The sequence below is a fragment of the Phaethon aethereus genome (genome assembly GCF_964289735.1).
Source record: "Phaethon aethereus genome assembly, chromosome: 20".
NCBI classification, from domain to species: domain Eukaryota; kingdom Metazoa; phylum Chordata; class Aves; order Phaethontiformes; family Phaethontidae; genus Phaethon; species Phaethon aethereus.
The window spans coordinates 10458929-10484496 of NC_138596.1; the positions used below are offsets into that span (position 1 = coordinate 10458929).

At 41.3% G+C, this 25568-nt stretch overlaps 1 protein-coding gene across 1 annotated transcript in view; it reads left to right on the plus strand.

The window, feature by feature from the left end:
• The window catches only part of DAB2IP (DAB2 interacting protein), a gene marked incomplete at both ends in the record, with an annotated part of 204802 nt that overhangs the window by 56614 nt on the left and 122620 nt on the right, over window positions 1-25568 (plus strand). The window contains one exon of the mRNA XM_082009096.1: window positions 8206-8309. Within this exon, the coding sequence (XP_081865222.1) occupies window positions 8206-8309 (104 nt within the window). The remainder of the gene's footprint in view (window positions 1-8205; window positions 8310-25568) is intronic.

Below are 25568 nucleotides of genomic sequence, written 5' to 3' on the forward strand. Positions count from 1 at the left end.
GCCTTTCTGTGCTTTCAGGCAGGGGCACAGTTGAGACGGAGACAGCATTCCCCTTTTTAAGCTGAATATAGGGGATTTGTAGCACTTACGTCATCTGTGAGGGAAACAAAGGTAATGGTAAGAAGCTGGATCTATTTGGTGTAGTCACTGTAGATAGCATTAGCTATAGGCGTACAATGAGCCTCTAATTGTTTAATTCTGAATATCTTGTGACAGAGTATAGAACGGAAGGCAAGTAATGATCCCAATTTATTTTTTTGTTTTTTTTAATGTAAATGTTTAGATAAGTGAGGTTTTTTCCTTTTTACAAGCTATAGTTCTGTAAGCAGTATCCTTAATTGTCTGAAAAGGTGGTGAGAGCATGAGCATATGTGAAACTGTTTCTGCTTAGAGCAGTAAATGAGTGGGGTGTAAATCACTGATTCTGATGTAGAAGAGTTGTGAGTACAGCCAGAGGGATTGCTGTGCTTGAGAAGTATATTTAAGCTAGAAATTCTGATGGAAAAAAAAAAATTATTCTAACATAAAAAGTGATGGTGACGCAAATTTTCATTAGCCTACAGAATACCACTCTGAGTATTCATTAGCTTTGCTTTTAGATGAGTCTGATTTTTCAGAGGGCAGCATTACCGGCCCTGAACTTTTGCTTCTCAACCATTTTTATTTAAAAGTCAATTTTATTGCCTAATAAAGGTTTAACTTTTAATTAATTTTCTGTGGCATAATGGTTACAATATTGCTGTAAGGGATCAACTGGAATTCACTGAGGGATCAGCAGGCCGTGGGAGGATATGTTCCAATAAATAGTTCTCCAGGTCATTGAACAACAAAACTGGCCTTGCAGCTGTATTTCTGGTCCAGCTGATGGGAGCGGGAAGAAAGTGTTAGCAAGGGCATTCGTAACCTGTCAGTGGTTCTTAGCTGACCTTTGTCCACTGGAAATCAGACATTTTTGCATTTCTGCTTCCTATTCAAAGATACTGATGCCTTGTGAAAGGGAAAGTTGGCTCAACTCAGTATTTATTATTTTCTGTCTTTGTTTATTCCCAGGGCAATATTCCACTTTTAAAAAGTGCCACTATTCTAATAGCAGCTTCTAAATACCCCTCTGGATTCAGATTAAAGATCCATCTTTCCCCTTGGACTCATGCAGCCACCTGGAGCTATCTGAAATGCAGATTTTACTGCATCCTCTCTTGAGTGTTTGGAATCACACAGACACTACAAATATCTACTCTCCAGGGATTTATTTTTAATTCATAAATGCTACTGTGATCCATGTTAAATAAATCACTTCTGTCACTATGTGCCTCCTCTCCTCTGTTGCGTTTGTAGTAAGGAGCTATTAGATAATGCAGAAATTAGAGGAATAACACCTAAATTCATTAAGCAATAAAATTAATTCATGGAGTATAATTGCACGAGCAGGAGACCGGTAATTCCTGTTCCCTCTGGTTTCACAGAAACTCCACCCTGGTAAGCTCTCTGGGGCACCCTGGAGATGTCAGGCACTAAACCGATGGGGCAGGACAGGGAGGAGCACACGTTCGCCGGCGGATCGCTGCCTGCGCTCGGAGCCAGCCTGACCTCTCCGAGGGCTGTGTGCAGGACCTTTTCCACCAGCTTTTGGTTCTGATGAACTCTTAGTTTTCTGCATTACATCCAGACTATCTGGTGAAGTTTTATTGTCCTCTAAAGTCTCCTTTCCTTAAAGCACGTCACTGCAGTACGGTGCGGGAACCTGGCCTCCTGCCGTGTCTCCCCAGCGCTGCTGGCTTGCCTGGCATTCCAGTCATACTTCTCTTTCTTGCTGCCTCTGATGAAGTCATCATCTCTACTTCTCCTCTTATTCCCGGTTTGTTCGGAGTGCCATGGCATGTGTGTTGCTGACAAGCACGGCTTCCTTTTGGTGAGTCGAGGGAAATGTTTTCTCATTGCTAACTTCTCTGACGCTCATTCAGATTTGTACCTCCCTTTCTTCTTTGGAGTTGGAACAGTTTCATATCAGAAAATCAACTTGCTGGGAAGTGCCTGCTTGTTAGTTATTCCTTCCAGCTGGTTCTCTTTGCTTTTGTTCATACTGTCTCTTCCACTGGCTGATCCCTGGAATTTCGTGTGAGAGGAGAGCAAGAGAGGGAGAGAGTGTGAAGAGAGATGAACAAGCAGAAGGAGTTAATGTATTTCATTCCCACTAATGAGACCAGAATCCTGATGATCTCTTGGACTAGCTGTGATTCACAAGAGCAGGTAATGCGAATGTAAAAACATCTCACTTACTGAGTGAAAAGTAAACAGTATTATTATTTGTTGGTGTGTTTGTTACGCATAATGACCTGCTCTGTAGCAGTGTCTGAGAAGCTGCAACTGAGAAGGCAGTGATGCTGAGCGGGTTAAACAAGAGCTCGGGCGCCAGGAGTTCCTCACACTCTGTTCTGCTGATGTCCTGGAAGCCTTAGGGGGGTTGTTAGGCTGCTACGTAACTACTCGGCAGCATGAAGAACAGGCATGGAAAAGTGTAGTAAGGATTAATTATTTTGTTAATTCAAATGCCTTGAATTAGTTAACAAATCAAATGTGTTTATTACTTTAGAGAAACAATTTCAGAAATATTCATAAGCCCTAGGTCCTAAATTAACGTGCAATGTTTACAGTGCTACGTGTCTTGTTGTCAGTGAACTCAGTGGGATACTTTCAACCCTGGCAGCTTAAACAAAATCCTGGCACAATACACACCAAGCAGCCATTTGGACCCAGCTTTGTGTGATAACCTGGGCGAGGTTTCAGGGGGTTGATAATTTTAAGGAAGTTTCTCTTTGAAGATCTTATCCTGCACTGGGGAAAACCCAAAACACTGCAGCCTTCTGTAAATATTTAGAAAAGCAGGAAGGACTTTTGTTTGTTTCTTCGTGCCTCTGTGGTTGTATAACATGGGTGAGCCCCAGCGCAGCATGGGTCTGTGGCAGACATTGAACAGTGCTGCTTGCGGGGAGATTTGGTACATGTTCATGAAAAAGAATTGGAAGAGCCCACAGGAACACGGTCCTACAACATGCAGGGTGAGAGTAAAATGGTGTGAATAGAAATGCCTGGTTAGCATTGGGCAAGCTTGGAAAAGTACAGGAAAAGTGCTATCAACAATGAGGAGAAAGTTAGATGAGGAATTTCCGTCAGAATGGACACAGTCCTCCTCACAGTGACTTATGAGCCTTTTCCAGTCCAATTTTGAGATTTTTAAGAGCTTCCAGGGGGGCAGGTAATATACTTTGGTAGGCCTGCCTGATTCAGCTGTCTGACAGTAATTAGACTACTTATTGCTCATCTGTATATATCCCATCCTTTATTTAGGTATTGCAAATACTGGGCTGGTGGAACTGGCAGAGGATCAGAAAGCCATGCCTTCTGCGCACTGGCATCTCTGCGCTCTGGGTAACGACGCTTTCCTCGCTATACCCAAGGAATCCATTTTCAAATCCACTATGCCTGTACTATAATCCTCATTTAATAGACTGTTACTTCAGTGATTTTCAGGCCTCTGTGTCATAAAGGAAAGATTTGGAGGTTTTAAGTTCATAACAAGTTGAGAACTTTGGGAGAGCAAATAGTGTCCTGAGATACTAAATCCTCAGATGAAATCTGATCTAGAGCAAATAAATGGACAAATGAAGGTATAATCCTGGAATTTCTATGAGCTGAGGGATAGTATTCAGCTAACAGAGAAATTCACTGTCTAGTGAGGATGTTATCTGATAATACTAAATGCTTCTGGAAGTGTCATTCCGTGGTTAGCTGCCTGCAGTAATACTGTTCCTCTGGAATCCCTTATCTTGGGATACAAACTAGATGGCAGACATTCATTAATGAAACCTTGCAGTGTTCCCATGGGATTTTCAAGGTTTTTATCAATTGTGAATCTGACAAAAGTCATTAAAGTGTCCAAGGACCACAGCGTGAGTCTGTAACAGAGGTCAGCGTGGGACCCTAGACTCTTGGTGCTCTTCAGAGGTGTAACAGAACTGCCATAGAGTCTGTCCAGCCAGAAATGGAGTTCAGGAGAAGAGGAGGGTATGTTGGAGTTTGAAGAAAAGGCTGAAGTCAGATACTGAATCTGATCTCTTGTAGCTTGCTTATCTTATGCACAAGTGCGCAAATTGGTCAGAAGTCACAGAAAATAAGGCTGGAAGGGATTTCAGGAGATCATCTGGTATCCATGTGCCCCAGGAGAGGGGAGAGAAGGAAGCTCTTGTACCTGAACCTCGCCAGACAGGGAGAGCTCTGCCACAGAAAGGCTTAAGATAGGCTTGAACATAATATTTAACTCTCTAGATGATCAATTCCAATGTATAACTGCCTGTGTCAAGAGAAGACTTTCCAATGGCTAACCTAAATACCTTCTGCTGTAAATTAAGACGTTTCTTCTTCAGCCTCTAGTGGCTATGGAGAGGGTTTTTATTATTGCCTTTCAGCGACCTTCTCTGTGGTGGGTGGCTGCCATGGTGCTACTGGGGGCTTCCTAAAGCAGACATCGCTAATGGCAGTAACCTGGCCTAGCACTTTTCCCCTAACCCTGAAGAACTAAAAAGGGCAGTTCAAACTTTTATGTATTCATATTGTTTGCTATGTAAAACTGTTCTGCTGTACATTTCTAGTAGTTAGTAGTTACTAATTTACCTGCAAGTTATTTTTACTTCCCTTTAAAACAAACAGCCCCCCCCGCTTCAAACACCCACACCCAACCCTCCTTTTAGTTACTTCTGGTTTCTTATAAAGAGTTTTGTAATGTGACTCTGGCCAAAGAACCCCTCTCCAGTGGTACTGACAGTGTACTAAGCTAAAATGGAGATTTGACTCCAAATACCTTATGAGTATATAAATACCATAAGCTTAAGAATAACAGGAAGCTTTAGGTCCTGACCCATCTCTGTATCTTGGTCTGGGTGAAACTGATGCATTTGGTGGCTCTGCTTTGGGTATATTTTAATGATGAAGTAAGAATTTAAGAGTACAGTTTGTGTAATCAATCCCAGATATTAATCAGCCCAGGGTCATAAGATACTCTCCCATGCTCTGAAGAGGTCTGACCTGTGTGGTTGAAGGAGGAAGCAGATGAACAGATTACCCAAAGTGAGACAACTGTGCACTTTGGTCTGGCAAACCACTGTGCAAGTCAGTAGTGCCGTAACACCTACAGGGAACAGCCAGTACTTTCCCTCTGTGCTGAAGGCGAGAGGTGTGTTGGGCTGGGGCGCACAGCTCGGTGCCTGTGCTGCAGCCCTCTGGGGAAAGTCATTTCTTGCAGCTGCTTTTCACATAATTCCAACATTCCTGTTTTCCAGCCACATATATGAGAAATGCTTTAAACAATGTTTATTTTTCTGGTCATTAAGGAAATGCAAAGCAGCTTCTTCAGTTGTCTTGTCATCTTGAACTCGCTTTCAAAATGCTGTAATCAAATAGTTTCCTTATGACAGTCCGAAAAAAAAAAAAAAAGGCCACTGTTCAAAGGAATGGGATGGGAGCCTTAGTGTGGAAGGAGATGACACCAAAGGACTTGGTTGACTCCTTGAGATTCGAAGTGCATCATTCTGCAAAGAAAGTGGCAAAGAAATTAGAAGGCTTGGCTGGAAGTTGTGAAAGCAATGAACTGGCTGGTGTTGGCTGTCTGGCTCTCATACAGGTTACACGGCCACTGGTGCGGAATTAGGGGCAGGATTTGCAACCAGAGAAGATGTCACTGAGCAGGCACTTCACCCAGTCTATGGGTGGAATCTCACGATCTGTCCTTTGTTTAAGATACATCTCAGGAATTGTTGAGTGGAATTGCAAGTATTAGTTGTTGCAGATCCTGGATGGTGGCAGTCTTTGGCAAGGGGACAACCTTGCTAAGGGTTCAACCCTCCTTGCCAAGACCTGATGGCAGCAAATTGCAGATCGCAGAGGCTGAGAATTGGCAAACAAACTACCTCTAAGTTACACTAGTTGCAAGAACATCATTGAGACATTTTGAAGTATAGGTTGTTCTATCTTTAGATTTCTTTGCATACTAATTTGTAGTAGCCTTATTCTAGCAGAGTCTACCATCTAATTTCCTTTGCAGCAGGAATTCTTCAGGCTACTTCATTCCCAACCAAGAATCCTAACAGTGATGTAATATTCAGTGACATGCCTGTTGCCTGTGAAATTATGTATTAAAAGGACTTCCCCCAATGTTTATTTCAGTTCCATTTTTAAATTTCTTATTAAGGTCATAATTTTTAAAAAGAGAACAACTCTGTGAAAAATCTGCTTTTCAGAGTCATTCTGAAACGGTTGTTGATTTGCTGTTTTCTTTGCTTGGATTCCATATTGTTTAGTAAATTACTCAGTGTTACATATCCAGATGCTGTCTTTCAAAAGTTATAGGGAGATCTATAGATCAGAAAGGATTGTTCATAAGGTGACATGAAGGACAGAAAATATTTGTGGAAAAGAAGCCTATAGAAAGGGAAAAATTCAGTTAACAAAAGTCCAACCTAGTAGATGTGGATAAATAAAAGAGTAGAGAAGATTCTGGGGCCTGGGAGAATGAGAAGTATGAAGTTCATTTATCTTCTCCAAAGCTTGCACTATTCTATATTCAGGAGACCATGATATGATGGCAGAGGACAATATTTTGATATGTATTAGTGTGTGGCAAAAAAAAAAAAAAGCCAAAAGAAGACAGGTTTTTACAAAAGCCTTTCCCCAGCTTGTACCTTATCAGTGTATTTATATACCACCTGATACTTGTTTAGTTTTCGTACCCATTTTGAGAATTCTTAAACAGTTTTGGGCTGATTTTGAATGTAAATATTCTTCATGTCCCCAAAAGTCTGTCTCTGAGCGAAAATTGTAGCGTTCCCACTGTTGGATGTGGTCGGTGCCACTGCAGGGCAGGGACAAGCAGAAAGGAAGCACTTGGCTTAAAAGAATCCCGTGTGCTTACTTTCAAAGGAGCGGCAAAGTAACTGGTGGTTGAAAATGAAGGTGCACTGCTAGGTTATTTGCTCAGGCCTTTGTTTTGTACTCCTGGCACTTTATACGGGCTTAAACTCTGCTCATAAACATGGCTGAGCTGTTACTTCTAACCTTCTTGCCTTGCTGTAGAGATCTCTATAAAGACATTTGCTTAACCTGCAAAGCCACGCGCAGATCTGTGACCCGCATAGGCTCATACAGAGCTGTGCAGTTCCCTCTCAAGCAAGGACCCTCCTCACCTCCTGGGGAGCCGCAGCACTGTTCGAGGAGGAGCATTCTTCTGCCCTCGTGTCATGTGTCCGCTCCTGAGAACACTGTACTCTGGACACCCAAGGGTTTTTTTTAAATTATCACTAAATGCCTACATGACCATAGGCCCTGCCCGTTTTCTAGACTTCTGATCAACAGAATGGAGATGACACAGCTCTGCCTTTTGGGTGATGGAAATGCTCGGCTAACAAGGACTCTCAAATGGTTGGAGAAGGGAAGCTCGCTAGAAGGTCTGAGCACCACTGAACGGCAGCTTGGAAATAGATCTATTTTCATGACTTTCATGGTGCTTTCAAAGAGGGTTTGTGAACCAAGGAAACACCACCTCATAATGCTGTTGCTGACCTTACCTAGTATTTTTCTAAATCTTCTCAGTGTTAGGCATATTTGTTAATTTAGCCTTTTCAGTCCCCTCCCTTCCTCACTAGCAGGGAAGGAAGGAAGTATTCCTATCCACATTTTATATTTTAGCAAATGCAGGATTTAGTAATTTTTTCCTGCTTACAAACAAATTGCTAGAGGCATTAGAAAGGTAACTTAAGCATCCTGTGCCTGTAACCCCATTAGCCGTTTCCCTTAGGAGTATCAAGACCACAAGTGCACGAATCTGTACTTTGCATATAATTCTCACTCAGCTCAATACATTTTCTGTTTACCTATCTGCAGACTGGAAATAATGATAATGCCAACCTGTCAGGCATTACCTGAAGCTTACAGTTGTATAAAAAATGCTAATTGGTGAGGGTGAAAGTCTTGCTGATTGAACGTTATTCTAGGCGACTGTGGGAAAGACGAGCAGATACAACTGGGTTGTTGTGTTGGCTCATTTGCAAGGGCATCTCAAAGGAAGAAGACACCTTCTGCATGGCCTGCTGACGTTACTGGACTGTTCCTGTGCTTGTGTGTTTTGTAATTGTCCTTTGTTTTCTGTACCACCCACAGAGTCCCCCCCGGAGAGGTGTGGGCAGAGGCGCAGCATGCCCAGTGGGGTCACTGAGAAGAACCCCACCATGGAGCCTGCTGCCACGACGCCCTTCCGGGTCACGGTAAGCGTCTCTCTCCATCTTAATGATTGTTGTAGGGTTTTTCCAGAAAGGGGAGGAACTCGCTCATCTGGAGAGAAGAGGTTGTGTATGTGAAACTTGTTGATTACTTATTTTTAAATAAACATGGTGGTGTTAGATACTGTTAGCAACAAGCGACGGTAAAACGTCTCTTGGTAAAGCAACAAGATTTGAACTTGAATCTGGAGCAGATCTGGGTAAGTTGTTTCACTTGGGAAACAGACCTGGTGAGGTTTTCTTTGTGAATCCTAGGGCAGTGCAGTGTATTCATAGATGTATTTACTGGTCTGCAACTGTAGAGTATGTCCTCATACTCCTACAGAGATAAAATGTCCTGTAGAAGAACCTTTCCTTAACTAACAGAAAAACTGCCAACCTGGTGATTCCCCAGAGCCTGGTATCCTCTCCCAGCAAGACCCTAGAGGAGCCATACACTGTTTTCCATTTCTTCCATCGTTTTGCTTTGAGATGTTCTGCCTGTATCACTGGTTTGTTGTGATAGCAGTGTGTAAAGAATGGGAAGTCATTTGGGAGTGGAACAGAGCAGCACCATTAACATGAATACCAGGGATACCAAAATAAAACAGGACAAACAGGGTCTTGTTGCTCCATGGGGAAGAGCACTATTGTGTCCATTTTACAGAAGGGAACCAAGACGCAAAGACCTCGGAGCTCGTGGTTGACCGAAGGCCCTGTCGGTGCTGAGCCTGGCTCTGTGATGCTGCAGACGGAGGTGTAGTTGCCTGCAGTTTTACTGCAGTATGAGGAAGTGTAACGAGGACAACACAGGACTCTCCTCTCCCTACCCTCTCTGCACTCCTGCAAGATCAGATGTTGGGGCTGGCTCACAGCTTTAGAAGAGAGGGCCCTGTCATGCCTTGGAGATCAGTTCGGGACTGAGTTAAAAGTCTTTGATTCTTCTTTAGTTAGAATGAGCACAGTGGTATTTATCACTGCCTTCCCACTGATGTAAGTCATCTCTCCAACATCCTGCTCGATAGACTTCTAGAGTGGATCACAGTAATTTTTACTGCAAGGATTGTGTTATCTAATGAATGATATCAAATCCAAGTACTTATTTAATTAAGGATTGCACTCAGCTGACAAATAGAAGTACAATGGTGGGATCAAAATAAATATTTTTTTGAAAGTGGGCAATAAACATGCAGCTGAGAGTAGCTGGGTTTTTTTTTTCTAATGTATCATCAGCCTGGACACCTCTATAGTTAATGCAGTAGAGCCTTGGGAGACTGGGGCTTTATAGTCAGCTGAAGTTACCAAGGTCTTTTGGGTAACATTTAGGGTAACCTCCAGTAATAGTAAGACAAATGTATTTGGAGATTTAAAAAAAGAAGTACAAGCATAAAGTATACACAGCTGGAAATGAATATATCCAGTATGAACGGTAGCCAAGGCAAGCAGAAGGTTGTATTTTCAAGAGGAAAAAGTCTGCTATATGTGGATAGTAAGTTTGCACATGGGTATTTTTATTCAGAGAAGAGGCAAATGGTCTTGGAGCTGGTTTGCTTGATACAGGTTTTCTCTGCAGGCCACACCTACTCAGCTACTTCATAACAAACCTAGATAGGTAGAACCAGAATTTCAAAGGAAAGACAATGGTGCAATCTAAAAAAACTCTGAGCACACCCAGTTCACCTGAGAACATTTGCACTGATGAATGAATCATTAATAGCAGTTTGTCCAAGTAGTTTATTTTAGTTCTATAAATTCTAAGTTTGTGGATGCATAACATTCTCTGTGGAGCTATATTCTGTAGCTGTTATAGGCAAACACATGCTGAATATATGAGAGTGTGGGTTTTGGTACTGTCTTATTTGCTAAATGAAATGGGAAGAAGTAATGAAAACAGTGAGCAGATGGCAGGAGATGAGTTCTGTTTTGAAGGACTGTGTACAGTATGTGGCAAATACCAAAGACAATGAAACAGAGAAACAATGGAGTAAGACATGCCTTTAAGCTTTTGCTCTAAGGGCATGTTTAGTTTTTGTTTTCTGGAGTTGATGAAAGTTATTCTCCTGAGAGTTGCCTGTTGTAATCGGCCAAAACACAGAGGGATTACCTTTAGGTCTGATTCCTCTTGTGGTATCACCTCTTTGCTAAGCAAAGTGCATCTTGTTTCAATGCCAAGAGGGAAACTAATTTTTTCTCTAACCTCCTTCTTCCATAAGCCACATACCCTCTATCTGAATTGATTATCAGTTACAAATGCTCTAAAACTCTGAGCATGGCAGACAGAAACACGGTAAAGCTAAGTGAATAGGCATGCTTTTGCTTTGTGCCTTTCATTTATCAGAATCTATCTCAGTAAATTAGTATCTTTGAACCCTAAACAATGCACTACTTGTTGATGAAAAAGACAAAGGATGATGGGAAAATCTGGATTCTTTGCAAGACAGAGGATTTGCGAGTATTTTTCTTAGTGTACTTGCAGTAGGTGAAAATAAAATGCTGTTTATTCCTTTTCCAATGGCATATATCCTGCTTTATGTTTGTAGAGAAGTTGTTCCTGTCTTTAAGCACGCTAGCTCTTGTTAGTGAAACAGCCTATGTGGGATGTGGTTGCTTGCTTTGACTGGCTCTGTTATTCAGTGTGGCTTAAATAAGGGCAGTCATCACATGGATAATGCATAGCATTTGTCTTCTCTGAGTTACAAACCACTATCATCTAATTTCTGTTCCTGCTCAGCCCTCTGAATGTTATTGCCATTAATATGAATGGCTTCATTACATACAGTTTTTATGGCTGCCCAGATTTCAGCAGATGTCTGACTTAAGAAACATATTCTCCCTCACCTTCCTTCATTAACCAGAGGAACATTAGCAGTAAGTCCACTCCAGCCACTGGGAATAGTAATTAGTGCTTTAGTTTAGTGGTAATGGGATTATTACTTTTGAGCCTACTGCTGTAGGTTTTGATGTTGTAAGCTTTTCATATTTTACAGCTGATTGTTCTTCCCTGACATCTCCATCCTTCTGTTGAGTCTCCAAGGGACTAGTAAGCTCAGGAGCCATTGGATTCAGCTATTTTGACAGTGTTGCACTCCCAGTTGCTTGCTTTCATTTGAAAACTAAAGCAAACTAGGGTGGAAGTGCTCCCTTCCCATACGGAAGTTTGCCAGGCAAGTTACAGTTAACGAGGCTTTATGCTTTTTGTAGCAACTTTGCAAAACAATAGCTCATGCCAGTTTTTTGAGTTACAGAATATAACCTTGAAAATTAAGTCTTGAGATTTCCACATCTTAATATGCGAACTAGCTGTTCTTACTCCTTCTACAAAAAGTAGTTTTAATAGAGCTTCTTAAAAATGAAAAAAATCTTCCCGAGTCCTAGTTATCTCATGTTGTAAAATGATTATTTTCCATGTAAACCCACCTCACTTAACTTCTGTGCTATCAGAGCTTTGTATGATGTGATGCAGTCTAATGAATTCAAGCCTCTAATCCAAGTGACTGCTCATCTGAGGTCCCTGGTTCTGAATCTGCTGTAAGCACCAAGTTCAGTATTCAGTTTTTAGTCTATGCCTGATTGGAAAACCAGGAATGTATTTCACATTGCCAGCTATACAGTGCTTTGTGTGGACTAGAAGAAACCTTTCCGACTGCTGCATCGGTGCCTAGAAACAGCAGATTTTTATACTAACAGCATGTCAGTGTAAAATTCAAATACATACAGGGAAATTCTGGTCCTAATGAATCTGATACAGTCATGGAAGAGTCTAAGTGTCCTCACACACATGTTTGCAGGAGACGTCTTTAGAGTTAAATGGTCTTGTTGGAACACTTCCTATTTGTCATTATTCTGCCCCTTGAATGGAGAGACCTAATTAACAAGTGCTTCAAGAAAACTCAATATCTAGGCATAAAAAAAGAAAGACAGAAGGCTTGACTTAGCATGAGATGGCGGTTGAAATGTTGCCTGCTTAGGTAGTGACCTAGAGTTATCTCCACTGAGAATGGGTAATTGGCAAGAGCTGATAACGCTCAAGGGCTGTAGACACCAATGTAACCACGGGCAAATGCTGGACTCTTCTCCATGCTGAAGGGGAGATGAGTGAAGCCTTGCTGTTGACTGATATTTACCTGTTAGGAGAACACAGAGAGGCATTTAGCTGCTCTGCATTGAATCCAAATAGCTTAAAGTGTGAGATGGGTTAAACCTGAAATTTGTGTTGTATTTTCTCAAATACAGGGACTAGAAGATGAGAAACTGCCGGGTATTAAATCCTCCTGCTCTGCCCATCTTGCAGGGAAATCATGAGCAGGGGTGGGATTGCTGGGACTCGCTGTGTGATAACTTCTCTCCCATCTCATTAGAGTACTGCCATCTATTGACTGCTTTTATTACAGCCTGATTTATTTAGTTCTCTCTGCCAATACCCCAGGCCGAGAAGAAGTCCAAATTGCCAAAGAACTTGTGCAAAGGAGTTGGACTAAGTGACAGGATCAAGAAACCAGAATGATTTCTCACTGTTAGTCTACCCCACTGACTGTGCAAAGAGCCTCCTTCCAAATACAGTGAATTAACACAACGTACGTAGTCTGAATATTTTTAAATGGTTTGAAAATAGCTCTCTGCCTTTCTTACAGAGCTGTGTCTGAGGAAGCATCTGTATACCCTCTCTTACCCCAAAATGCTAGATAGGGTTTAGGATTTTCTTCCCTCCAGACCTTTAATTCTCAATTCTACTATCATTTGCTTTCCGGGATCTCAGAAAACACTTCTGCGCTGCTTCTGGTTGAAGCCACATTGGCTACAAAAAAAACCCCAACAAAACCAAACCAAAGCACATTGCAGCTATAAGCTACATGATCAGGCTCTGCATCCATGGAATTGTGTAAACTGGATTGGAAGAGAAACAATTCTCAGAGAAGCTTCAAAGGCCAAACCCAGTGGTATAAACACACTCTTCACCGGCTCATTATCAGTCGTGAAGCTGAGTATCATCTCCTCGTTCTCTCGTGTTCCTTCATTGTCTGCTTGTTGTCTATTGTTCTGCACTTCGAGTGTCATGTCTTGGTGCAGGAGCTGCTGTCCTTTGTGGTTCATTTGTATTGCTCTGCCTTTCAGGCCCGTTAACAATGAAGCATTTATAGTCACAAAGAAATATGAATTTTTTTTTTTTCAGTTTTCAGTTCTTCTTCTGCTTGTAATGTTAATTTTTTTCCAGCAGTTTGGGTTGGATACACAGCTGAATTTACAGTGATACATTATAAACTACTCTTACGGCATTCCTCCAACTATCCTGTTTTTAATCCTTGATAAATGAAGTATTAAATATTAATGGCATACCAATAAATGGAAACTCCTGGAGAGATGAAAGTGAGTAACTCTTCTACCATTCTTCTTCACTGAACATAATCCTAAGTAATGGGATCCTAGTTCAAGCTGCTATGGACCAGATATCAAAGGATTTTTTCCCAAGGTTTTGCCTGTGCATAATATACACTATTTTCCATTTTGTTGTAATTTTTCTTTCAAAAGCTGTCATGTAATTTATATTATAATAGTTTGGCTTTGGAGAATTTATCTTCCTGTATGATGTGAAGAGCTGAATGGTTCTTTCCCTCAGCACGATCACCCCATCTTTAATTGGAATGTAATTGTTTACTAAACCGTTCCAACTAGAAGGGAAAATTACTATCATTTTGGTCTGTGGCTGCATACATTAAAGTACCCCTTTTACAAGGACTGAATTTAAGGAGAATAGGAACATTATCGCAGATGATATATAAACAGAAAGCTATTATCATTACACTGTCAACTGCAACTGAATTCGGATAACCAGTGTTAGTGGCAGCAAGAAATACATACATTATTTTGAGAATGTATCTGTCAATTCAGTCACTGTTTCTGGGACAGGACATGCCTGGAAGCTTTGGGTTTCTGAGCATTTTAGGGATCGGAAGGAAAACGAGGTTTTGAGCACTTGCAGTTATTTCTAGTCTCACTGGTACTGTTTTGCCAAAATTAGGAGTGCTAACCTGACTGTCAGATTCTTTTTTGTCAGGTACAACAACAGCATGCAGACTTTGTACTCTTAAAGCGTCTTCTGTTGATGGATTTCCAGGCTTTCCACAAAGGTGGCTAGTTATTAGCACCCTCATTTTACAGCTGGCAAAACTGAAGTAGGGAAAAGTTAACTAACTTCAATGTGATCATGCAGCAAAGCCAGGAAGTATGTCCTGAGTTTAATTTCTTAATTTCTAATTCCCAGTCCTGGTGTTAACCACTAGCCAAGCTACTCCTAATTACTTCTCTGAAATCCTCCTTCAGTTTCAAGATAATTAAATATTCTTCTCAAACTTGATGCTGTCATGTGAAAATGAGTAACTGGTTTTCTGGACTCACAAGTTAACGTTCCCCGGTCAGACGTGCCTGGCTTTCTTACTTGCTCTGCCAACACCCCATGTTGTCAAATTTCCAATTGCTTGTTATTAAAATTAGAGCCCTCTGTCTTCTTTTTCTAAGTCATTTTATAATGTAATATATACATTATATATTCTACAATACCATGTAAATCTCTGGGTATTTTTGCTCTTTAATTTTTGCGTGTACTTCATGAAACATGGGGTAAGTTCTAGTTAAGGCATGAAAGATAGATTTTGTTTTAAAAAAGGGAATATTTTTCCACACTTGGTGCTACCTAGCACAGGAATTGGAAAATGAAACTGGTTGTAAATGCAGTATGTTTAACTATTTGAGTCTGACCTTGTACAGTGAAAATTTTCTAAGTAAACTTGGAGTTTCCAGTTGGGGGAGTACTGGAAGACAGCATGGTTAAAGATACGTGGGATTGTCAGATTTCAGCACAGAGCTGCAGTTCAAACCACTGTGGATTTATTATGTGCATCAAGCAGGAGACAGGAATGACAGGATAAAAGACATGGTGCTATGACCTGCTTCACTGAAAAGGACTCAGCAAGGCAGGGTATGGATTTTTTTTTCCTTTTTGAACTGAGTGTGTTCCAGGGAGGCCTCTTTTTCAGAGCCTGCAGCTGTCTAAAGGACAGTTTTACAGAAAGGAAGAGGCATAAGGGCTCATCAACAGCTTAATTCACGCACGGAGGCCACTCTTCTTTAAAAGTGTTAGTAATCCTGTTTTAGTTTGTGTGGGGTGGAGCATGGTTTTGGTCTGCTTTTGATGGCAATCGAATTGACAAAGCCCTCTGTTCCACTGGGTCTGTACGGACAGCAGCAAGGCTGGCTCTGGTGTGTGGCAGTAAGGAGAGGATGGAAGATGACCTGGTATTGTTAGCATCTGTTAGATGCTTTGTATAAGAATGAACAGAGCTTGGTCAGCTCCTGAAGGGTAAGGATCCACGCAGAGCGCAGTCAGACCCCCTTATTTCATCTGCAGTGATGGCAGCTTCCACCAAGAGGGAAATGGCCATGAATCACTAAATTGCTCTGCCTCAACCAGCACTGAAAGATATTCAGGACTGGAGGAGAAAGCCATATTTTTCCGTCCTATGTTAGGCACAGGCAGTGGATTAACAGGTGAGTTTATGTTTCTAGGGAAAATAAAGTCCAATGCTGTGTAGTTCCAGGGGAAAGGGGAAAACAAACATTTCTGCAAGTTGTCTGGCTCTGCAGTGGGTGTAAATTAGCAGGATTCCATTGATTTCACTTAGCTATTCCAAATGTTTGCACTTTCCCACCTTTTGAGAACAGCCGGACCCACTCTGGGAAATGTGAAACCCAGTGGCTTTCAGAGAAATGTTCTTCAGGTTGCAAAGGAGGCCAACAGCAGAAAATCCTTGGGGTTGTGACCAAAGATCACATCCTTGTTTCAGGGAAGAGACTGGAGACAGGGAAGGAGTGAGAGAAAACAGCTCCAAGCTCTTCCCAGAAAGTCTGAGCAAGCTTTTGTGGGAGAAACCTGTGTTGTTCTCAGGATTTTTTGACTCTCCTCTTTAGATCCCTCCATTCCTCCACTCCTGTAGAAGCAGTGTTGTAGCTGTATGAGAAATATCAACAATTCCTGTATGTTTTCATGGAGAGGCCCATGGGAAGAATATTTAAAATTAAGGCTGTAAGTAGGGCTAATAGGAAATGCTAATTCACATTTAATTCTTTTGATCAGTGTATATTGAATGATAATTACAGTGATAGTATTTGGCACTTCTGTAGCACCTTTCATCTGAGGCTGTTAAAGTGTTCTGCCAATCTGAATGAATTCAAGCTTGCAGTCACTGTGGGCTTGCAATTTGTCATAGTGCCTTAAAATAAATGGGGAAACTAAGGCAAGGAAAGACTATGTCTTTCCCCATCTTTCATACTCTATATAAAAGAGTTGGGACTGCATAGTAGTTCTGCTACTTATAAGGAACAAAAGCAACTCAAGGCATCATTTAAAATGGTGAAAATGATTATAACTGTCCAGATGACTGGCCTTTACTCTCTAAAACACGTTTGGCGTTTTTTCTGGCAATTTCACAATTTAATATATGCTCAGGTGCTCTGTTATATTTTTATATGTTGCAATTGTTTGAATTCCCCCCCCCCCAAAGACAGAGAAACAATCTCAAACTCTCACTGGATTTTTCAGCAACATACTTGGATTCCTATCAGTTCTTTAGAGTCTTCCATCTCCAAAGGATGAGTTGAACAGAAATAGCTACCTCTTGCTCATTTCAAAACTACTGCAAGAAAATATTTAGTAGTATTTTAACTCTTCCTTGGAAGTGCAAATGCAAACACCCTGTTTGCAAACGCAAACCACTGCTTAATAGGCTGTAGGGAGACAAATGAATCTGACTAGTTTCATTTCTGTGAAATGAAAGAAATGCAAAAAGTAAACAAACAAAAGGTTTAATTTGTTTAAACCTCTAGGCACTGAAAAAATCTCAGATTGCTGGTAGCACAGAGAAAAGATGACCATTAAAATATACAACTTGACAGTGTCGCTTTAATTTGTTTCTGGGTCACAGATAAAGAATTGTACTGCAGATATAAAAGGTAGGATAATAAACACATTCTTTTCTCCCAATTTCAATAGCACTGATATTGTGCTTTCAGGAAACAAGTCAGATGGTGTAAGGTACTATTTGAATCTCTTAGAGCGCTCCAGTAGAACATGAGTGTCCATTTAATCAGGACCTTCATCTCTGAACTTTTTCCATTTGGAAATTTGTATTGCTTTAGCTCATGGGTATTAGATATTAACTTAGATATTAAATTGATTGCAGTGGAATTAATAGAAATGTGTGTCATTGCCACTGTTAAACACTGAATGGTTATCCATAAATTTCTTCAAATTTTAACTTAATTTCTGAGACATACTTTTTCTCGCTTAGACTAAACACTTCTCTTTAAACAGCCATAACTATGCCATATCTTGAGCCCTAATTTCTTCGACTTCCATTGTTATAGATGGTTCACATGTCATCTTCACGTGTGGTAAGAACTTTGGGTGCTGTGACAGGAAACCATGTAGGAGATGCTCCATCCCAGCTGGAGGTGACCTTGTCTGTGTTGCCCACCCCTGTGGAAGTGTCTGACTTTGAACTGTAACAGGCATGGAAGAGCTTACAGCACTTTCTGTTGAGCAGGGCTGCTAAGTTAGGTCATTTGGAACTTGTTTTGGAGGTTTCTTCTTCCCATCCAAATCCCACACTGGTGCTGTCTAATGTGAGAATGTTTCTCCAGGTGGTGACACTGTTGTTCCAAACCAAGTGTCGCTACTTGAAGCAGCAGATCTGATTCGGGTGGTCTCGTGACGGTTATGTGGTCTCATGCTACTTGCGGTTGAATAATTTTTTATTACTGTGGGTCTGTATGTAAACGTACATGTTAAGATGACACTGATTTCTATGTACTTTTTTCAAACTTTAGTTACCATGGAAACAAGATTCACTTTCTCCTCCATACTGTTGCTTTTCCTCAGCACTGCACTCTCATAAGGAATAGACTGTATTTGCCCTCCCCACCCTCTTTTTTTCCTAGTGAACAGTGACAGTCATGGCTCAGGCATCAAGGATAATTTGAGAGCGCGATGGTACAAGCTCTAATGCCTTTCCCGAGGTATTCAGGTATTCCTGGGCCTGACGCTCTGCCAGCAACTTTCCTGTCTCTATCTCCCTCCATAATTAGTGTGGATCATATCTTACCTGCAACATTCTTCAAAGCACCAGGGAAATTAGCTCCAGAACTAATGATGTCTTTATTTCCTAAATCGCTCTGTGTAATGTGCACTGTTCTGCAGAACGGGGTTCGCAGTGATCAGCATAACCTGCCTCTGCCTGCCCTTGTCTCCTTGCCTCGTTCCTGCCACTTGCAAGATCATATCCACGTATTCCCCATGATGTGACAGCCTGGCCTGATTATAATAAATGATCAAGTTCCCATGCCGCCTTTGCAACTGGTGGGAGATTTGCCCAAGCGTGTGTTCCAGGCTGTGACGTGCGGAGCTGTGTTGACTGGTGCCACGTCGAGAGAGCAGCTGGGAGTCCTGAGGGGCTGCACCATGACCCTGCCGCCTTGCCGTGGCCAGGAGAGTTTCTGCTTGCGCTGCGCAGTGACCTCTGCAGCCCGCTGTCCCAAGGCATGCAGGTCGTGTAAGGAAAGGTGGAGCCCAGGTCTGTGTTCATCTGTTTTATGCAGATGTTGCAGGAGTGGGTGGAATCTAGGATTAGTTTTCTTTCTGTACTAATCTTACTTAGCAGTTGATGATCTGCTTTAACACTGAGAGCAGAGATGACCATGTCTTTAGACATACTTGGGAAATAGGGATGCGGTATGGAAGACGATGGGAACTCGGCACGTACAAGTAAAGCTCCCCCATAGCCCTGCATCCATTAGCTTCTGAGCACTGCAGTCACCTTTCAGAAGAACAGGGTCAAAAAGACCTACATATAGCTTGCTTGGTGTTTTGTACCTCCCTGTCAAATCTAGATTTTTTTAAAGATATACAAATAGTCATTCAAGTTTTGCTAATAGCAGAAGGTAGCGGAGGATTCCTTCATCGGAAACAAGGCGCTCGAAGTTGCACAGCTGGTATGGCAGCTGGCTCTACCTGAGGGACAGCATGCCGGCCATGCCCGCCTCCTGGCTTCAGACCTACTTTGAATGAAGCCTTCCTTGATAATTAGCAAGTGAGTCAAGAACTGTTAAGGAATAAATGAATGAGTCTTAAATCTGCCTGATAGAATTGAAGTTTCCTGCTGGGTGACAAAATTCTGCTTTAAAGATAGTAAATCCACTGCTAATAATTAGGCAAGAAATAATCACTGCTAAGACCCAAAAATAGGAGCTGCCACTTACAACGTCTGTCTTATTATTTTGAGGGATAAAACAGCAATGAACTGGATTTTTGCTTCCAACTCTTGAAGGCTGTTCTTTTTGGTTTGTATCTTTGGCAAACTTTCAATCTGAGTGTCCTAGGAAACATAATTGTCAGCTGTGTAGTTTATTGCTACCTCACATCCCATTCTTCTCCACCTTAACCCAAAGATCAGACACAAGGTACAAGCCTAGGAGGAAAAGGAAAGGAGTAAAGGTGGAGAAAAATAGCAGGGAGTAGTCTTGCCTTGGTTTTCATTTCAATTTAAATGGACGATTGAATATTTGTGATTTCAACTGAGAAGGAAAACCTGTTGGGCGCTTTTCATTTTTATTTTGCATAGAGGGAGCAGGTAGAGAGCTCACTTCCAGTCTTTAGACGGAAGCATGCGTATTTCTAGCCTCCGGTTTCTGTTTTAATTAGGGGGAAGAATTTGAGATTTTGAGAACTATTTTACAGATTTATAAAACCACCTATAGTTCTTGATTTTTTGGTGTGGTATAATTTCAAGTAGAAAGATTGCTTTTACCCCATGCTAACATGGATTATTGCCTGTTACAGGCCTAAGCTTTCTTAATCAAAAAATTGTCTGATCTGTGTGTCATGAAGGATGGAAAAACTCCTGAAAGCAAGGCTGGTGTACTCCTGTCTCATATGTATGTTATATTTATCCCTTCATTGTAATTTTTCTCTTTTTTTTCCCCCAAAGCTGCAAGCAGAAGGTGAATTAAACTGAAATACTAATTTTCATAAATTTTGAGGTTAGGACAAATGAGCTTTGCCTTAAGTATTTTCACAATGTCTGGAAATTAAGTCATCTAGAAAGGTGGATAGGGAAAAATGCAAGACTGACCTATTATCTGAATTACGGTAGGTATTCACTGTACCTTTACAAAAGTTAATATTTTTGTTTGATTGCAGCTGTAATTATTGCTGAATACAAATGTTCCAATTTAAGCTTCAGAAATGTGGTGAAAGTCTTTGGAGCCAAGAGCATCTGCCTGAAACATGAGTTTCCGATTCGAATGAGTAACTTTTACTGCAAAATTACACAACGAATCCCTACATTCAAAGGATAATAATAATTTTTTATTCTAAACATATCATCTACCAACTGCTTTTTAAAATTTATTGGCCTAGCAGCTGGTTTTGTAGAAAATGTGTTATTAAAAGCACACAAGATTTGTCAATGAAAATGCAGTGACTTGATGTTGATACCTTTCTGTAGACTTAAAGTTGGTCATCAATATTGTGGAAAATGGGGTTATCTCTTCCAGTATTTGCTCTGCTCTGAAGATTTCAGATGGAAGTGAGTAGGAGGATGCCTGATGACTAGATACAACATGACATTCGCATGCTGCTCTGAGGCCATAAATCAAAGTAGGGAAAGCACGTATAAAACACACTCATGAAACAGTTTACTCTGTCTCATATAGCAAAAGTGGACTTTAAAAGAGAACGTTAATGTAAACAGATTTATGGAGATGGCTTTCTCATCTCCCCGGTGTGTTTATTGCTTATCTTGGAGAGCTTCAATGCCTTTTTTCACATGAGGCAATGTATTTGAATGGTTAGACTGCTGGCATAGGAATGAAGCATTCTTGAGAAGTAATTCTGGCTTTGTGGCTTATCTGCCATATAGTCAGTGTAGCAGATCACTTAGACACCTCTACCTGCAAACTCATTTCCTCTGTGACCTGCCAAAAGAGTCTACTTTGACGGTATTTCCTACCTGCTATCCCACCTCTGCCTGCGCTCCCTCCTATCTCCCCTTCTTGGGCAGTAAGGTTGTTGAAGTGTGGATCTTCCAATGGACTGTCTTTTAAAAGGCATATTCTCATTTCTGATATCGTAAAGGAATTAAGTTACTCTGCTTTATATGAAAAGATACCTTTTTTCCTGAAATCGAAGGGCAGATTGGTTTATCCTGACTATTCATATGTAGGTTATGTCCCTGCTGTAAATGTACTGAGCCCAATGGTCATTTACCGACTGGAGCTGAAGTTCGACCCCAACAGTAACAGTTCCAAAGTGGAGCTCTTGAAAGCTCCTGGGCTTCTTAGACCATGGCAGAAGCACCAAAGGGCTGTGGATCAGGATGTCCATGGCCGTATGTCTTGCACTGAATTACTTATCACAGCAAACAGGACCCTTTATATAGTTTTATGCCAGTACCTTGTGCACAGGCTTCAAGTCATAAGAACCTGCAGGTGTTTTCACTTGGATGCCTTCTATAAAAGGCCTGAGTGATGGAAACCATCAGTCTTTGCAGTGTTTGGTTGGTTTTCGTGCCTGAATGGGATCACCAAACATCCAAATATACGTTGCTACCATGTCCTATAAATTCTTTATCTTCATTTAAATCACGACTACATTTTAAAAAAGCAGGATGAATGTAATGATTCACAGCTGATATCGAGTGTTTAAGTCATTATTATGCTACAAAAAGTATTGTGAAAGTTTAGATTTATAAGAGTGTGAATAATTTTCTGTCAGCTGGGGATTATCCCTTTAATCTAAAAGGCACTCATTCTCTCATATCTGAGGTTTCAAAAATATCTGCCTGATTGGAATCTGTTGCTCTCCATTGTAAAATACATATTCTGCGTGCACGGTGCATGGGAGACTGTAAATGTGAAACTTAATACATTTATTGAAAGTCAAATACTTAAAGCTGTATCATAAACAATTGAAGTCTCTGAACTCATAGGATATGTTTTCAAAGTGTTGAGTAATGATTTAGCTGCCTATCTCCTGGATTTGGTGTTTTTGTTTGAAGTCACTTAAACTCTCATGAGTCTAATCCAATGAGGTTGGTTAACTAAAATGCATAGAAAATTGTTGTGGGATTTCTCAGGGGTCTAGAAATTACTTTTCTACCTATGGCCTTCTACCTTGCATTGGGTATTTGCCGAAAAACTGGGTGTTTCCTCCAGCAATACGTTTGATGCCAAGTCTGTTGTAGCTATGCTTTTCGAGAAGCTGTGTCCAGAATAATTGCAGGCGTATCTGCCATACCACAAGTAAAAGTGGGCATATTTTGAATTCAAACAAGGTATTTGCACAGCTCATACGGGCTTACGTGTGAGGTTTTATAGATGCATACCGTCTGCAGGCTCCCTTTCAGAGGCCCATGATCTGAACTGCATGAACAGAGTGTACATCAGAAAGAAGCCATTAAAATACTGTCTTGGAAATTATTTGAATAATTCAAATAATTTGAGTTCCCTCAAATTTTCCTTGATGATTCTTACTTGGTCTGCATTAGTTTGTTTCTTAAAACCTTACTTGGAGAAATGTCTGTCTTTTTACACTACTCGATTTTACTCTTTGCAGTAACAAGTCCCAGAATATGGATATGTGATGCATTTTGTTTGCTTTCTAAATGACTGCCATAATTACATTGGAAAGCAGACTTCATGTACAATGTGAATCCTTTTTTTCATTTTGACACTGCTGGGATCTTCAGGGACTATCAGAAGCCACTTTGTTTAGTCCTGAGGTTGTCAGGACATAGTTTTTCCTCTGCTGCAATTACAACCTGACACAGAGGTTGCCAGCATTTGGGTTCAAGTTCTGTTCAGCAGTGATAGCTTTGTTCTAGGGGACCTACAGGTGCTCAAGAACCTAATTTGAGCACAGTTCTCCAAGGAGAGGGAGAACAGAGGAAAGCAAAGCTCAGAGTCTCTTTTCCTGCATTCCAGGGAGAAGCAGAGTCCTGGGATGGCCACAGCAAACCTGGTTCCAGGAGCTGGAAAACAGCTCCTGCAAAGCATTACCTGGGCTAGCTTCCATTCACCTGTGTCAGGCTGGCACTGCCCGGCACTGCCCAGGAGGTCAGGGTTGTGCTCACTGAAGGGCAGACGGAGAAGTTTTGTGAACAGTTTGCCCTCTGGGTTGGTTGACTCCATTGTGCCAGTTAAATAAGCAAACTGTTTCACCCCATTGAAATTCTTTCTAGTTGCTCCTCTCTTTGGGTAAATAACTATTTTTGTTCTTCAAGGTAACTTGCATTCTACATGTATCTCTGTTTCTGCATCATTCATCCCTGATTGCTCAATTACCCTTCTACCTTCCTAAGGAATATTTATCTGTCTTGTGCAGATATGAAATGTTGACAGTATGATAATTATGGATCTGTGAACAAATAATCCAGAGTAGTGTGGTTTTGTTTTAATAGGAGAACAAAAGCATCCAAACTGAAGAATCATGTGATTCCTGAATAACAATGGCTGTTGAATTGCAGTTGTTTTCTAGATCCTTCCTGGCAGTTGCATTCCTTCATTCCGTCCCGCCTGTCCCATGTGCGTGTCGTATGCAAATCACCAGCGCTACTCGGAGAGAGCAGACAGAGACTTCCCGACTTTTCTGTTACTTTATCAGGAGGCCTTGGATTGCCTGAAGTTTCTTGGTAGTTCCCTTGGCTGGGGACTAAGGGTGTGTGCTGGCTGAGGGTGACTATTTCAGAGGCTAGGAGAGGAGTCTGTCCCTGGTAGAAAAGAGCCAGAAAAGGAACAGAGTGAAATTCTGCAAAGAAACATTTAGCTGAATATCATGAAAAATGCCCTGAGAGAAGCAGCGTACATGGCACTGAGACCTGCCAGGCTGTGTAGTTCTTTCCCCAGGGCAGTGGGAAAAGACTCTGTGACCAAGACATTTTCAACAAGATAGGTAAAGTCTTTGCAAAAATAGAGCATAAGCAGCAGTCCTTTATTGGCCAGAGGTGGAAAAAGGTTGAAATGTTATGTGTTAAAGCTGTTGCTTCTTCTAACTGTGATTTGCTGATACTTGCATGTATTAGATTTGCCGTACTTATAATTAACCCCCAGTGCCTCTCATTTGACGTAATTCCAGTTTTCATGACCTGGACAGACCCACACTGTCCCTTTGGTGACCTGTGGGATTTCAGTGCATCTCTGTCTGATTTTTCGAATGGACTGAACTGAGTGTTTCCAATGACACTGCAAATTTGATTAATCTTTTGCCATAGAAGGGCAGTGTTGCTAAGCAGCACCTACCAACATGAACCGTTTCTCACATTCCGGGACTGCTTTATGGCCTGGCTCACAGACATACCCTCTCGTGCGCTCAACTATTGTATCTTCGTGTTTATTCTCTAGCTCTGGATGCCAGAGCACAAGTCTGACCACAGAATGTGGAGCGGTAGGATTTGGGGGTTTTTGCTATCTATCACTGGACACACAATGTTTTTGCAGCTATTTGTTCATCCTTTGGGATTTTGTTCTAATTCCAATACACTTGTGTCTCAGAGGGTCTTTCCTTATCCCTACAGAATAATGTTTTAGGGTATCATCAGTCAGAGCAAGTTGGTGGTTCATGGATGGATGTTACTTGCTCTTAGGCTCAGACGTAAGAGTTCCTTACTTCACCTCATCTACATGTTTCTTCAGGGTCTCACAGGATGACTGGGAAGGGTCCTGAGATTTATGGAATAAAATTGGAGAAAGAGAAACCAAGGGATTTTCCACCCTCTTGAACAAAGTCATGCCTTCAGCCTCCTCCAAACAGGAGTGATACATGTTAATCTATGTGAGCATTTCTAGGTCCAGAGATAATAAACTGTTGATTTCCCTTTCAAGTTCACATCTCTGTTGCTCTGCAGACTTTTGTAGGCTATTGCTCTCCTTTGCCCGTTGCCCAGGCTTGCATATCAGGCAAGCCTTACTGCTTGGGGCAAGCTGGTTTTTGTCATGTAAACAGAATTTAGGTTTTTTGGTTGATAAACTTGCAAGAATATGATTTCCTTAGGTTAACTGGACAAGGATAGGATTCTTATAAGTTTGGGGATGTCTTGAACTTCAAATGATGCTTTGGCTGACAGTCTCCTGCCTACCATATCCCCAAGTTCAAAATGGATCCTATGCAAGCGTGGCATGTGCTAGAAACGCACTCTTTGGGGAAGAGGACTCCATAGGGGC